Below are 15,050 nucleotides of genomic sequence, written 5' to 3' on the forward strand. Positions count from 1 at the left end.
AAATGAATAGAAATGTTCTTCAAATGTATTAGTAGTGGGTCTTAATAAAGTAACTAGTTAGAGTAAGTGAAAATGACAACATTCGTGTTAAAGGTATTTAGGTAGCAAAAATTAAAACAAACACATATTTATTTTTCTCATTCTTACCACACTTACACGAATGCGTTGGTACTTTAAACTCTATTCAGTCTAACTAGGTGTAAAGGGTATGCTTAATTTTAAGGATTAACTCTATCGGCCTTATTTAAATTTTCGCGACCTTTGTGTTGATAAGGTATAATGAGAAAATAATGTGACAGAATGAGGAAATCTCATGAAAATCAGAAAAAAAACAACAAAAAAAACAAAGATTATGTTTATAAAATTAGATGGTTTGGTCAAAGTTAATGATATCTTTTCTCTTAACACAACTAAAAATCGACTCAGCAGTAGTAGTAACATTGGGGGATTCGAGGGTAGAACACAGACAGCCCATTGTGTAGCTTTGTGATTAATAACAAATAAACAACAAAGCTTTATAAATAATTGAAAACTATAGAGAGCCGGGCGGATGCTGTTGGCTGAGAGCCTTCCCTCTGCCTCCCAGTGGCACATCGGCATGTCTGCGGACTTACAACGCTAGAATCCGGGTTTCGATACCCGTGGCGGGCAGAGCACAAATAGATCATTGTGTAGCTTTGTGCTTAATTACAAACAAACAAACAAGCCTTCCCTCTAGTAAGTAGTTAAAGATTAGGAACGATCATACCTGAACCTCCTGAGCGTTGTTCACAAAATATACATCTCCCAGTTAGTGAATAATTTACACATTAAGGAGATTGTAACTAACATTATTCAACTGGAAATGCTCTCTCTGAAAAAGATACCTTACCACAATATATATATATACCTTTTTTTTGCAGTGGCCATAAAATAAACTGATTCATTTTATCATTCTGGCTCATTAAAATTTCTGAATTTTTCCAAAATATTCACTTTTTAGTACTAGAAAAATTAAAAACCTGAACTTTAATGGACACTGTGTTGTAAAATTAATTGGTGTCTATATTTAAAAAGCATTTTCCCAATATTTTGCAACTGTACTATATTACCAATATTTAAAAAACAACAACAAAAAACAATATTTCAACACGTCAGCCTACAGTGAAAAATATTAAAAGAGATTTAAACTATAAATACCGATATTAATTTTGTAGGTTTTAAAGGCTACATTTTAAAGTAAGCATAAGTGATAAATCACAGATTGTATTTCCATCACTTACCACTCTGCATAAAATTTGTGTTACGTTGTGGCTCCCTCTTTCGCCACTTAGCTCGTCTATTCTGAAACCAAACCTAGAGGAATCACAATAAATCTTAAAATTAATAAAAAAATTCAGCAGTTGTAATAAAGGTTATTTTAGCACTTGTAAAAGTATAACTGTGGTATTCAAATGACTAGAACTAATATAAATATGTTTTATTACAAGTTACAGCTTTTTACAGTAGGTAAGATTTATATTTAGGACAGGTTAGACGTTTTGATTACTGGTGCGATCATTCTCAACTATACAAGTTTTAACGTTATTTATCGTTAAACTTGTGTACTTGAGAATGATTGCACCAGCGATCGAAACGTCGTAACTGTTCTAGATACAAATCTTACTTACTGTAAAAGCTGTAACTTGTAATAAAATAAACTTAATCAGTAAGTAAGCTCAAAACGAAACTATTAATATAAATATGTGTTTCTCAATTGCATTTTCCAGAGTACATTTCAAAGGATACAATTTTTCTATTAAGGTGTTTTTATATGGTTGAATATGATTGAATATTAGCAGTTGCATTTTTGCTACCAGAAACGGTTAGGTTAGGAACCATAAAGTAGAAGTTTTGGACTTGTTAGTTGCATAACGATATATATAGGAAAAGACACTTGCCGTTCAGAAGGAAACTGAAGTTTATTTTCTACAGACCAACCTTATCAGATTAAAATTAACGAACCGTAGAGTGATGGTGAACAATAACAACAACACACCACTTGTCAACATAGATTTTGTTTATTACACTCATGCCAGTTTGGCAAAATGCTGGTGTAATGTTACCAATCCTCTTGCATACAGCTGTTTTAAGAACATCAGTTATATTTAAGAGATTTTTTACACAGCCGTTCTCGGCACTGTATTACAATAGATTTTTTTTCTTTGATTTGAAAGGACTGTAGATCTGAACTTCGCATTTCCAGTTGTTACACAATAAGCAATATGGGGTTTGCCGTTATATTTCATGGAGAGATAATTCCAACCGGGTCCATAGTGACTGCTTGTACGGTCATTCGTCGCCCGCGACGGCCCGGCATGGCCAGGCAGTTAGGGCGCTCTACTCGCAATCTGCGGGTCACGGGTTCGAATCCCCGTCCTACCAAACATGCTCGCTGAAAGTGGGGGCGTTATAATGTGACGCTCAATCCCCATTATTCGTTGGTAAAAGAGTAGCCCAAGAGTTGGCGGTGGGTGGTGATGACTAGCTGCGTTCCCTCTAGTCTTACACTGCTAAATTAGGGACGGCTAGCGCACATAGCCCTCGTGTAGCTTTGCGCGAAATCCAAAAACAAACAAACAATCGTCGCCCGCGATTTACTTCTATCCAGAGCATGAGAAATAAAATCACGTTTCTTTCAGTGTACCTGTCATAATTCTTATTAATGGATTTCAACTTGATACAAAATGTAAAATCTTATTAATTGTAGAAGATTAAGTTTAAACTGTTTCTTACGATTATATAGATGACGGTATTTATACTGGTCCCCCCTGTGTTTCATGATTGCAAGGTTCGCGGTCTTTTTTTAAGTTATTACTCTTATAGGGTTTTTGTCATGATTACATAGTACATATAATTTAGGGACAACAAGGGACCTGTTGGTTCGTCTAGGCCGTCCCATCCACTGAACTAAATTTCAAAATGAGAATAAAACACTCAAAGTCAGCCCTTAACAAAGCTATCTGCTATTTATTCGTCCAACTCCACAAACTTTCTTGTCATAGATAGGAACTCTCAAAATTTTAATATCATCAGCAAGGTTAAAAAATTTATTGTTTATTTCTTAGTCTGTGTCATTGATGTAAATTAAAAACAGCAGAGGCCCTAATATTGAGCCATGAGGTGCCCCACTTGTGATATTTATTCAGTTTGACTGAACTACCTTTATAATAACCCTTTGTTTTCTTATTGATTATAGTCTTTATAGTCTGCCTGGTGTGTTTTTTAGTGGACTCCTGTGTGAGATTTCATATATATAATGACGTATTTGTGGAGTTAATATATTCAATTCACTCCGTCATGATTATAGATTTCAAGTTTTTTTATGATTTCTAGGCTTATTGTACTTGTTACAATAGCAGATTTCACATTTTTTTATTACTTTGTTTGTCACGATTATAGCTTTCTTTGGGTATTATTATTGGACTCATTGCAAAAGTCACGATTGCAGGCTCGGCGTTATTCTTATAAGGTTACTTACTACACTCAGTGTGTAGTGGATATGTTTGTCCTGATCATAGTTTTCATGGTGTATTGTTGGACTCATTGCACGAGCCACGATTGCATGTTCCACCTTATTATAAGATTACTGCACTCATTGTTACTAAACACATTGTATTTGTCCCGATTGTAGTTTTAATGTGCTTTTCTAGAACTTTAGGTCTCAGTGTGATTGTTCGAGGATTCAAGTCATTTCGATTTGCTGTTTTTAAGAAGTAATTTGTTACCGTTCTGTAATGGAGCAGTTAGATGCGTTATTATATATATTAATTAAAACTTCAACAAAGTTAAGAGACGATTATATAGAAAACAAACAGTCGACTAATCGATTAGGGATCTTTTGTATATAGAAAAAAGATTTATAGTTTCATTGAAGGAATAGGCATATCTGCAAAATGAAGTGTAACGTCGATGTATTATAGGTAAGAAACCTTGTCATACTTGAAAGTCTTATTAACAAAGAAGAAAAAAAATAAGAGCGAAGTTTAGAACGTTTTTCTATGTCAGCAAGGTCGAAGCATAAAATTATAGGAATTATACTTTCTAGGCTTAAGGAGTTTTTTGTCACAGATGTGTATGTATATTTGAACCGAGTTTTACATTCTTGACAATATATACACATGTATGAGATTACCTACTGCATTCTCCAGACGTACCCTCCTTAAAGTGCTTACAACCGTTTGTTAATGTCTCCCAAAACACACAGATACAAATATATATATATGTATACATATAATGTTCTTGATGTCATTACTCATTACTCTTCAAGATTCTTTACATGATTGGGCTCACGGATAAACACTGTAGGTTTGCATTACAACGAAGCATTATAAGTTTGTTGGACAAAGAAACACTGTAAGTTTTATGACAAGGAAACATTGTAAGTCTGTATCCAAAGAAGCATTAAGTTTGTATGACAAGGAAACTGTAAGTTTTTATGGCAAGGAAACACTAAGTTTGTATGACAAGGAAAACTGTAAGCCTGTATGACAAGGAAACACTGTAAGTCTGCATGAAAGAAACACTATAAGTCTGTATGACAACGAAACACTGTAAGTCTGTATAATAACAAAACACTGTAAGTCTGTATAACAAGGAAAGTGTACGTTTGTATAACAAGGAAACACTGTACATTTGTATAACAAAAAAAAAAACACTGTAGAGTCTGTATGACAAAGAAACACTGTAAGTCTGTATAACAACGAAACACTGTAAGTCTGTATGACAAGGAAACTTTTCTTGTGCTATTTAGGGTAACCATACTACTCAGTATAATAGCAAGGCTGTGGCGGTTTGTTTTCAGATCTTAATTAATTGTTATTTTTTAGCATCTGTAGTCTGTCCTATCTCGAGGAACTTTATCATACCTACAAAGTATATGTATACTCTCCTGTTTCGAAGTTCTATATATACCTATATACCAGGTATCTGTTGTCTCTCCTGCTTTAAGGCACTTTATTGACTCCTTAGACACCTTACTGATGGCATCAGAATAATTAAAATGTCATTATATTTTTGCTCATTCAGATTCCCCAGAATAAAACTTACCCTCGTATCTGAAACCCTCAAACGTTGTAATTGTTTTTAGAACATTTTAGACACATTTGATTAAGACTACTGTTGCTCGACGGTTTCGTTTACTTACATTCTACTTTATATACATCCCTATTGTCTTCCTCATGGGTGAGCGGTAAATTTACGGATCTACAAGCCTATTATGTAGCTTTGCGCTAAAAGAAATATGAATCCCCATCATTTACTGTAGCTGTATACTATAATTTTTACACTAGGTAACTTACATCTAAAACTATAAAATGACATATTTCTCTTCCTCCGACTGTTCAAACAAAAGGAGAAATGGAATTGTTGTAAATAAAAGTATCTTAATTCAAGATAGCTTCTGCATCTTGTCGATAAAATGGGCGTTGAAAATACAATCTCATCTTGTGAACCTCCAAAAAAACCGTTGGTTGAGAATTCATAAAATAATAACAGAAGAAAAAGTGCACTAATATTAAACAATTAATGTTGTTTTTCAGTAGTGGTATTTTTTTATTCTGAGCTTTCTCGACATAATACGTGTTTTAGGTAGAACGATTTGAGAAAGTATGACGATAAGATTAAACAGTTTTTGAGTTACATCTTTTTAGATTCGAAGAGTTAATATTACATAATACAAAGCACCAATAACGATACATTTTCTGAATTCAGTCTATTAGTTCCCGATTAACACCTTTTTTACATCTTATAAATCTAATATAGAGAAATATCCAAAAATGCAATTTGGTTACAGCTTCTTATTTAAAAAAACAAAAAACATTTTCATTGAAGTTTTCTCTGTAAATATAGTGTGGAACCTAACTCGATAATGGCTTTATATTTATTTCTTTTTTTTCCATAATTTTCTTAATATTAACTCTGCCTTATCATATCTACCAAGTAGCTGTAGTCTTTCCTATCTTAACAACTAAATATTATGATTACGATATATATATATATTATGCACTGTTAGCGGGAGTATCTTGTCCTGTGCCTGAGAAAATGTCGGATAAATGTTTTCTTGTCTGTATCTTACCTTTGAATTGAAAGGTCTGCTGTAGAACGCTTATTATTTATACATGAAGACTAGGCATAAGGCTGGAATTAGCTTTGCTCTACATGTACACTAAAATAGTATTGCGCATGTCAATAACGTCATTATTAAAGGTTTGTAAGAAAAATATGATATTTCTGTGGAACTACTTAAAGTAGATTTTGCGATTTTGATGACTATTAGATTTGAAAAGTTAATATTACATAGTTTAAAGCTTCATTAATGTTATATCCCCTGAATTCAGTCTATTAACTCCTGATTAAAACTTTTTTACATCTTCTAAATCTTACAATTGCAAAAGCTAAAGTAATTGTTTCTCAAAATAGTCGAATACTCAACTAATCCCTAGAAAAAGGAAAACATACCTGGACACGTGACTCACTGAGACTTAGTCCGAGTGCAAGCTCTTCACGTGCAAAAACGTCTGGATAGGGTGCCCTTTGGAAAGCTAGTTCAAGCCCTTCCAGCTGAAAGGCCGTAAACGTTGTCCTAGTAAAAAATTAATGTAATTTTGTGTTAGTTGTAGTTGAAACTTAAACAGAAATATCAAATGATAATTTATTATTTTATATGGGTTAATAAAGTTTAATTTAGTAGAGATATCTGAATATTTTAATTTCCGATGGTTCAAACGAACCTTATGAATTTTTTATGGACAAGAAACTACATGACATATATACAGTTTCAGTCTGTATGTTGAGATCTTCTTCAGGTCTCTTAAGAATCTTATACAAACAGGAATCTACCCGACGTATTTTATTTTGATAAAGTTTCGGTCTTTATGTTGAGATCTTCTTCAGGTCTCTTCTATACATTAGAAACTAACTAATGTATTTCCCCTTTTTTCACAACGTTTCGGTCTCTACGCCGAGGTCCTCAAAAGAAAAGACATTAGGTAGTTTCTTGTCCATAGAAGATTTCTAATATGCCCCAAACACTACCTAAAACTATACTAAAAGAAATCCATACGAATATTTCTATAATCTTATGGTCTGGTGAAATTAAGACTAGCTATATATCCTTCCAAATCTGATGATTTGAGCACTCGACTCGCAATCAAAGAGTCGCGGCCTCGAATCCTGTCACCAAACGTACTCACCCCTTCAGCCTTGTGCTGGTCAATCCCACTTTTCGAGTTATTACGTTACGTATTACAAGGTTGAAAGGTCTGAAACCGAACTAAATAATAATTTAAATTCAGTAGGTAAATAAATGCCGATATATCTCCAATTTATGATATTTTCCAACAAGACTGATACACACACAGTTTTCTTTTTTTTTAATACAAGTATATTTTAATACACACAAACAATAATACAATTTACAATAACAATTATTACAAATAATTATTACAAACAATGATTTGTATACAAAAGTTTTATAAACTTACAGGCAATATAAAGTATTCTTTCTAGTCTGGAACTTCCTTGATGTCTTATCGAGAGTTCACGATGAGCGAGTTAGTTTCGAGTTGACGTAAGTGCAATTCACTTAACAGGGAGCTAGCTAGCTCTGTAGTTCTCGCTGATCACACACCGATTACAGGTCTGGTTTCTTTTACCGCTGAAGTTATATAATAACTTCATAAAAGTACTAATGTCTGATGTGAAATGGTTTGTAATCTGAAGTGTCCCGATTAATTAGAGTTAATTACGGTTATAGTTTCTGAGGTTTATAGTATACCAATTACAACAACCCAATAGTAGATACACTATTTTTTAGGCGCGCCGCATTGGTTATATTTATAGGCGTGTGGAGAGTTTCTCGAAAATTCAGAATACGTAACAATACTGACGCTGACACTAGCGATTGCGTACACACATATATTGCTGATTCTTACACTCGAGAATTTTCTACAACTTCAGAGAATAGACTGGAGTTTCGCAATATATATTTAACAGTATAAGTTATGTATATTTATAAATATAAATTAATTCAAACAAACATTGATATTAATATATATATATATAATTATAAATCCGTCACAGTTAAATTCAAGAAACAAACAAATGTTCTTCCAAGCTACAACACAAAAATAGAGGACTTTAAAACCGGAAAGTACAATACAACGCGAAGAAGTAAAATATTATATCGTAGTTGTCAACTCTGAAATTACATGACTTCATATTTTTCTTGTCACGCGTCCTGTTCGTATGTCTGACGTACATATAGTTAAAAAGTTTATTTTATTGTCTCTGGAAATTTAAAATTAATTCAACGAATTATCATTGTTAGTTATTTGTGGTACTTTATGGCAGTGTTTAAAGTGATTTGTAGATGGTGCCGATATGTATACGTTTGGGAGTGTAGATTAGTGACTGACCTGATACGAAACATACTCGCGCTATAGTTGCAGAGACGCGAAAGCTAAATATTTTCACATGTTGCAGAGACAATAAAGCCAAATGTATTTCATAGTTGCAGAGAAGCTAAAGCCAAATATATTTTCTCGTTGCAGAGACTCTAAAGCCAAATGTATTTCATAGTTGCAGAGAAGCTAAAGCCAAATATATTTTCTCGTTGCAGAGACTCTAAAGCAAGATGTATTTACAAGTTGCAGAGACTCTAAAGCAAGATGTATTTACAAGTTGCAGAGACACTAAAGCCAAATGTATTTACAAGTTGCAGAGACACTAAAGCCAAATTTATTATCTAGTTGCAGAGACACTAAAGCCAAATGTATTATCTAGTTGCAGAGACACTAAACCCAAATGTATTTTCTAGTTGCAGAGACACTAAAGCCAAATTTATTATCTAGTTGCAGAGACTCTAAAGCAAGATGTATTTACAAGTTGCAGAGACACTAAAGCCAAATGTGTTCTATAGTTGCAGGGACTTAAAGTCAAATATATTTTCTAGTTGCAGGGACTCTAAAGCCAAATGTATTTTTGTGTTTTCTAGTTGCAGGAACACTAAAGTCAAAGGTATTTTCCTGTGATACCACAGATGCGTGAGTTGGGTGTTTTGCAGCATTATACATTTTTTGCCTATATGCCGTGCTGCCGTTTATTTTACCGATGTGCATATAGGCACATACCACCCCACTTTTACCATTGTTTGATGGTACTTACGTTATGTTTGATGTATTTTAATACTTGCTTTCCGTACACCCTATGTAGAGGTAAAATAGTTTTATAAGTGAGCCCCATCGCCTAAATCACATTTTTCTTGTTTTGAAGTTTCTTCATGTTACATATTCTCAAATTCATTCCTACTATCATGTGCTTTGCATATTAATACTGTAAGTTGCGTGTGCCTTATGTTGGTACTTTAGGTACGTGTGATGTAAGCTAAAAGATACGGTATGTGTATTTCTTGTAGGTATTTAAGTTAAATGTATCGTAAACTGGTACTAATTTGGTACTCATATATCCTATCAAACCTGTAATCATTGGACTTTCACAATAATGTAGACTTGTCTTCTGCAAACATTGTTTAGTAACAACCAACTATAATATCATTCATCTACAATTTAGATGTTAATTGTTTTTCCAGTTTAATACTTTTGTAACTCTGAGTCTAGAAACATATATAATACACATTGGCTGTCTTGTTACAAAAAGTGAGATGGATCCAGAAGTAAGGGCGAATGTGTATTCCGGAGAAAATGTAAAAAAAAAAATAATAGTTGACAAATATGCATGATACGTGTACTACATGTTCGTATTCAGGTTACTTCAGTTAGATGTACTTTATTTTGGTATTTCAATTATCAGCTATTTATATTGGTACTTTTACGTTCGGAGTCGGTAGCATATGATGCGTGGGATGGATATTGTTACTAATTAATGTCATGTGTTTTGTATGATTATACCTACTTTATGTGTGCTCAATATTGGTACTAACGTTACGTGTTTTGTATCATTACACTTACTTTAAGTGTGCTCCATATTGATACTAACGTTACGTGTTTTGTATGATTATACTTACTTTATGTGTGCTCCATATTGGTACTAATGTTACTTGTTTTGTATATATATACATGTTTACTTTATGTGTGCTCCATATTGGTACTTGTGTTACGCGTTTTATATACTTATATATACTTTATGTGTGCTCCATATTGGTACCAATGTTACTTGTTTTGTATAATTATACTTACTTTATGTGTGCTCCATATTGGTACTAATGTTGCTTGTTTTGTATCATTACACTTACTTTAAGTGTGCTCTATATTGATAGTAATGTTACTTGACTTGTATAGTTATACTTATTTTATGTGTGCTTTCATATTGGTAGTAATGTTACTTGTTTTGTATAATTATACTTACTTTAAGTGTGCTCTATATTGATAGTAATGTTACTTAACTTGTATAGTTATACTTATTTTATGTGTGCTCTCATATTGGTAGTAATGTTACTTGTTTTGTATAATTATACTTACTTTAAGTGTGCTCTATATTGATAGTAATGTTACTTGACTTGTATAGTTATACTTATTTTATGTGTGTTTTCATATTGGTAGTAATGTCACGTGTTTTGTATAATTATACGTACTTTATGTGTGCTCCTATGTTAGTACTAATGTTAAACATAGTACATATTAGCACTTCTATTATGCTTACTTTATAAGTGCTCTATACTAGTATTAATGTTACGTGTTTTGCATAATTATACTTACTTTACGTGTGATGCATATTGATACTATTGTTAAAAACAGTATATATTAGCATTTATATTATGCACCCATTGCTTAGACTGCTTATTGGAGCTTACGTTACGTGTGTTTTTTGTTACCTTATTTATATTTTACCTTTACTGTATTTTGTTACTACTGTGCTTGCGTTATCCGTACTTCATATTGGCAATAATGTTAAAATGTACTGTACTGTATATTAGTATTTTATATATATATTACTTATACTGCTTGGTATATACTTTACACGTGCTGGATTTTCTTAGTATTAGGCTTACATCAGATGAACTCCATATTGATACTAATGTTAAGACGTACTACATAATGGTACGTATGTTATGCTTATATATCTTGGGTATTTACAATACGTATATCTACTTATATGTACTGCGTTGTGGTATTAACATATGCCAATTTTATTATTTTAATAACGTTTAATGCACACTGTTGCTTAAGATGTCTATCCTGCATATTAATGTTACATTACGTGTATTTCCTGGATATATTTACGTTATGTATACTGTACGCTACTAATTGCATTACATTGCATGCGTTGCATGTCGATTATTACCTGTAGTAAATTAACATGCGCAGTACGTTTTTGTTATTTTATTTGTTTTAAGACTCATCCACTTCATTTTAATACCTGTTTTCAGAAAGTTTGTGTTCTATGAAAACTTGATTTTTTTCTGTTAAAGTTCTCGAATTTTCATCAGAACACGAAACAGTTATAAGGATTATGAATTTAATGGTTGGTTTACTTGATTTCATTTATTTTACATTTTCATCTTGAATGCACTCACCTTGTTTTCTTTTTCTTTGGGGGGTTTTCTCCAGTATTCCCTGACCCCTGTTTCTTCTTTGGGGTTTTGGACTTAGTGGCATCAACTTTCAAAAAAAAAAGGTTATCGCTAATTCAAAACTTTCACAGCGTGTAAGAATTTGCAAAGTAAAAATCAGACCTTATCTTACAAAGGGTAATTTATGAATAGAAAATTCCATAATATTTAAGAATCTTTAAGATAAATTTCAAGACATTATTTACTTTCAAAGTAATGGAAAACAGAATGTGTCTCACGTCACAGAAGATTTTTAAAATCGTACGATAATGGTAAACAGAACGTGTCTCACATCACAGAAGATCTTTAAAATTGTACGATAATGAAAAACAGAATGTGTCTCACGTCACAAAAGATCTTTAAAATCGTACGATAATGGAAAACAAAATGTGTCTCACGTCACATAAGATCTTTAAAATTGTACGATAATGGAAAACAGAATGTGTCTCACGTCACAGAATATCTTTAAAATCGTACGATATGGGAAAACAGAATGTGTCTCACGTCACAGAAGATCTTTAAAAATCTTACGAAACCAAAGCTTCCTTACCAATGGTTAGCATTACAAATCATATTTAAAAATAGATAGAACAGAGACTAATAAAATACGACTTTAGCTACATTAAACCGATGAAAAAAAAATGCGATTAAAACCTGTAATTCCACGTTAACTTTGGTAAACAGATAAACTTGTAGACAAAGGTGATTTAATAGAGACTTCACTGGTTATTAATCAGTTGTTTTCGGTTTTGTATTATCTCACATGATCAAGAGAAAAGTATGACAAATATTTTATAAACTGTTCACTTAGTCTTACCACTAATGTTCTGATCCAGGGCGGTATTTACTTGAACGTTGCCTGTCATCGAATCCCGAAGGCACACTGAGTTTGCTGGATTGCTTGTAACTGGCGTCGTTATGACATTACTCGTCAGTGGAAAACCCATCATACTGATATTACTCATTTCAAGCCGCTATTGGCCGTGGTCCAAAACTTCTCGTAGCTCTAGAATCACTTGGGAACTGTGAAGTTTCTTCTTGTGCCCCTGGATTTCGTTTCTTACACATATATATATATACATCAATCAGGCCCATACAACGCGCTGTTTGGAAAATATATTTCTTCATACAACTACAAGTTAACATCCACTTAAATTTAGCCTTACTTAGTGGTAAACTACGAGTTTACAAAAGGATTAATTGACGTATAAATTTATGCTGAAGTTAACTTCCTATCAAATCGAGACCCCAAGAACTATAGCAACAGATTACAGATTATCAAGCATAGTCGTCAGCTCACAACAATAAATATAGTGTACGTGTGTCAGATAGTATTGTTTAAACTTTCGCATTAGACTTAGGCATTAGACTTTGTGTCAATGGAATTGATATAACTTAAAAAAAAGTCAAATAGCCAATAAAAACTGATTAACACGATTTTAGTTAATTTATTACTTTACAATTTATTTTGCATATTATAAACTAATTCTTAAGAATCATTTTCGTAATGTTCACTGTGACTAATTCAGATATAAATAAATTGGAAAATTTAACACCATTAACTAAAAAAACAAAAGGCTTTTAATTCAAGAAGACGGCGGATCGAGCAGAGACTCCTTTCTTAAGGTGAATATAAACCACTGGAGGGTAAAGGCTGCTTTTTTTTTAAAACGTCAAAATCCTTCCAGAATGCATTACATATTCTGAAAACTAAACATGCAGTGATGACGTATAGAACATTTCTAATGAAGCATGTGCGTGATTCAAAAGTCAATTAAACTTATATGGACATTGAAGATAATTTGTAAAAAAAAATCAAATATTTATATATATTTTTTTCATGCTAAAGTAAAGAAAAAATGTGTGTATTTTTATGAAAACAATTTAGTGTGAAAAACAAGATAAGTACAAATAGGTTGCCAGCGACGTATTGCTGGGCAACGTTATCGGGCGATTAATCTAATATTCCAAAGATAATTAGATAGTTTGTTTCTTTAGTGATAAATAAATAAAACAATTAATAAATAACAAAATTTAGTTTATAATACAAAGAAACATTTGCTCAATATTTTTTGGTGGATACTGTCAAATCCTATTCGCACTGTTGTCTTTTTCTTTGGTTAGGTGATATGCAGCTGAGGGCTGAAATGGCTGGTTAAAATGTTTCGTGACGGGTCTCTCTACATCACAGTCTTGGATGCTACAAAGTTTTCAGGTAATAATGCCCGGCATGGTCAGGTGGTTAGGGCGCTCGACTCGCAATCTGCGGGTTCGAATCCACATCCTACCAAACATGCTCGCCCTTTCAGCCGTGGGGGCGTTATAATGTGACGGTCAATAGTGATTCGTTGGTAAAAGAGTAGCCCAAGAGTTGGCGGTGGGTGGTGATGACTAGCTGCCTTCCCCCTAGTCTTACACTGCTAAATTAGGGACGGCTAGCGCAGATAGCCCTCGTGTAGCTTTGCGCGAAATTCAAAACAAACAAACAAACACGTGATAGTTCTGCTAGCATGTAATCAGTTTCCTCTATGTAAAGTTGGCCACAGTATAGGTAAAGAATACTGTACATTAAACACATGGGTAATAGGAGAATGAGGATTTAACTTATTAAATGTTATACAGTTACTTGTAAGGTTGACAGGATATTTTTAAACTTTATTATAAATGAAGTATATCTTTAATGGTACGCGAATTATATTCTGTTTGTTAAGCTCTACAGGCCTTTGAACAGGCTTTATTATAATACTTGATGTATAGTTTCTTTACCTTGCTGATAGTATGCTGTTTTGAGAAATGCGAGTAAAAAATCAAGCCAAAAGTATTTGGTGATTTAACTTTTAACCTGGACGCTCGAACAAAATAGTTATTAATATATAATTATACACTTGTGATGAATTTATTTTAATATAACATAATACAACTTTATACATTCTTGTGGAGCCATCAAACTTCCATCGAAAATACTAACAGATTAAACTTTTTTTTGGTTAGTTAGTACTCCACTTTACGGAAATAGCTAGTGAATCTAAACTTACCTTCAGGGAGTTTTTGAAGAAAGAGAAGCCGTAGGAAGGAGATGAGCCTTGTTCTGTATTTGTGCTAACTCTCTTAGTTATTTAAATTTAACGAAGCTCAAATGACAGAACTCAACGACAATTACGTTTAGTTGTAGAGATTTCAATCTGGTTGGAAAGTATAAGCTTTCCTTTCCTGACATCGTTTTATTTAAAAATTAATATATGGTCCCGCCCAAGAGCAGCTATTCAACCAATCATGAGATTTCTGTATCCTTGTGGCAATGCTTTACCGCTTTGTGGTTACACAAGTCAGGCTAGTTATTCCACTTACACCATCTACTCTTGTGGCCATGCTTTTACCACTTTGTGTTTACCCAAGCCAGGTTAGTTGCGCCACCTACACCATCTACTCTTGTGGCTATGCGTTTACCGCTTTGTGTTTACCC

At 33.0% G+C, this 15,050-nt stretch overlaps 1 protein-coding gene across 2 annotated transcripts in view; it reads right to left on the reverse strand.

Moving 5' to 3' along the window:
• LOC106478079 (ALX homeobox protein 1-like) overlaps nt 1-14,769 on the reverse strand; it is a 19,766-nt gene extending 4,997 nt beyond the window's left edge. Inside the window, exons 1-5 of one of the 2 annotated variants that reach the window (XM_013938589.2) lie at nt 14,623-14,769; nt 12,405-12,646; nt 11,552-11,636; nt 6,478-6,601; nt 1,263-1,335 (exon numbers count right to left, since the gene is read on the reverse strand). In XM_013938589.2, the coding sequence (XP_013794043.1) occupies nt 1,263-1,335; nt 6,478-6,601; nt 11,552-11,636; nt 12,405-12,552 (430 nt within the window). In that variant the 5' untranslated portion in view covers nt 12,553-12,646; nt 14,623-14,769. Of the gene's footprint in view, nt 1-1,262; nt 1,336-6,477; nt 6,602-11,551; nt 11,637-12,404; nt 12,691-14,622 lie in introns of both variants that reach the window. The other variant, XM_022381593.1, reaches the window with a different exon arrangement.
• Between the last annotated feature and the right edge of the window lie 281 nt (nt 14,770-15,050).

This window comes from Limulus polyphemus, unplaced genomic scaffold (assembly GCF_000517525.1).
Source record: "Limulus polyphemus unplaced genomic scaffold, Limulus_polyphemus-2.1.2 Scaffold178, whole genome shotgun sequence".
Lineage (NCBI taxonomy): Eukaryota > Metazoa > Arthropoda > Merostomata > Xiphosura > Limulidae > Limulus > Limulus polyphemus.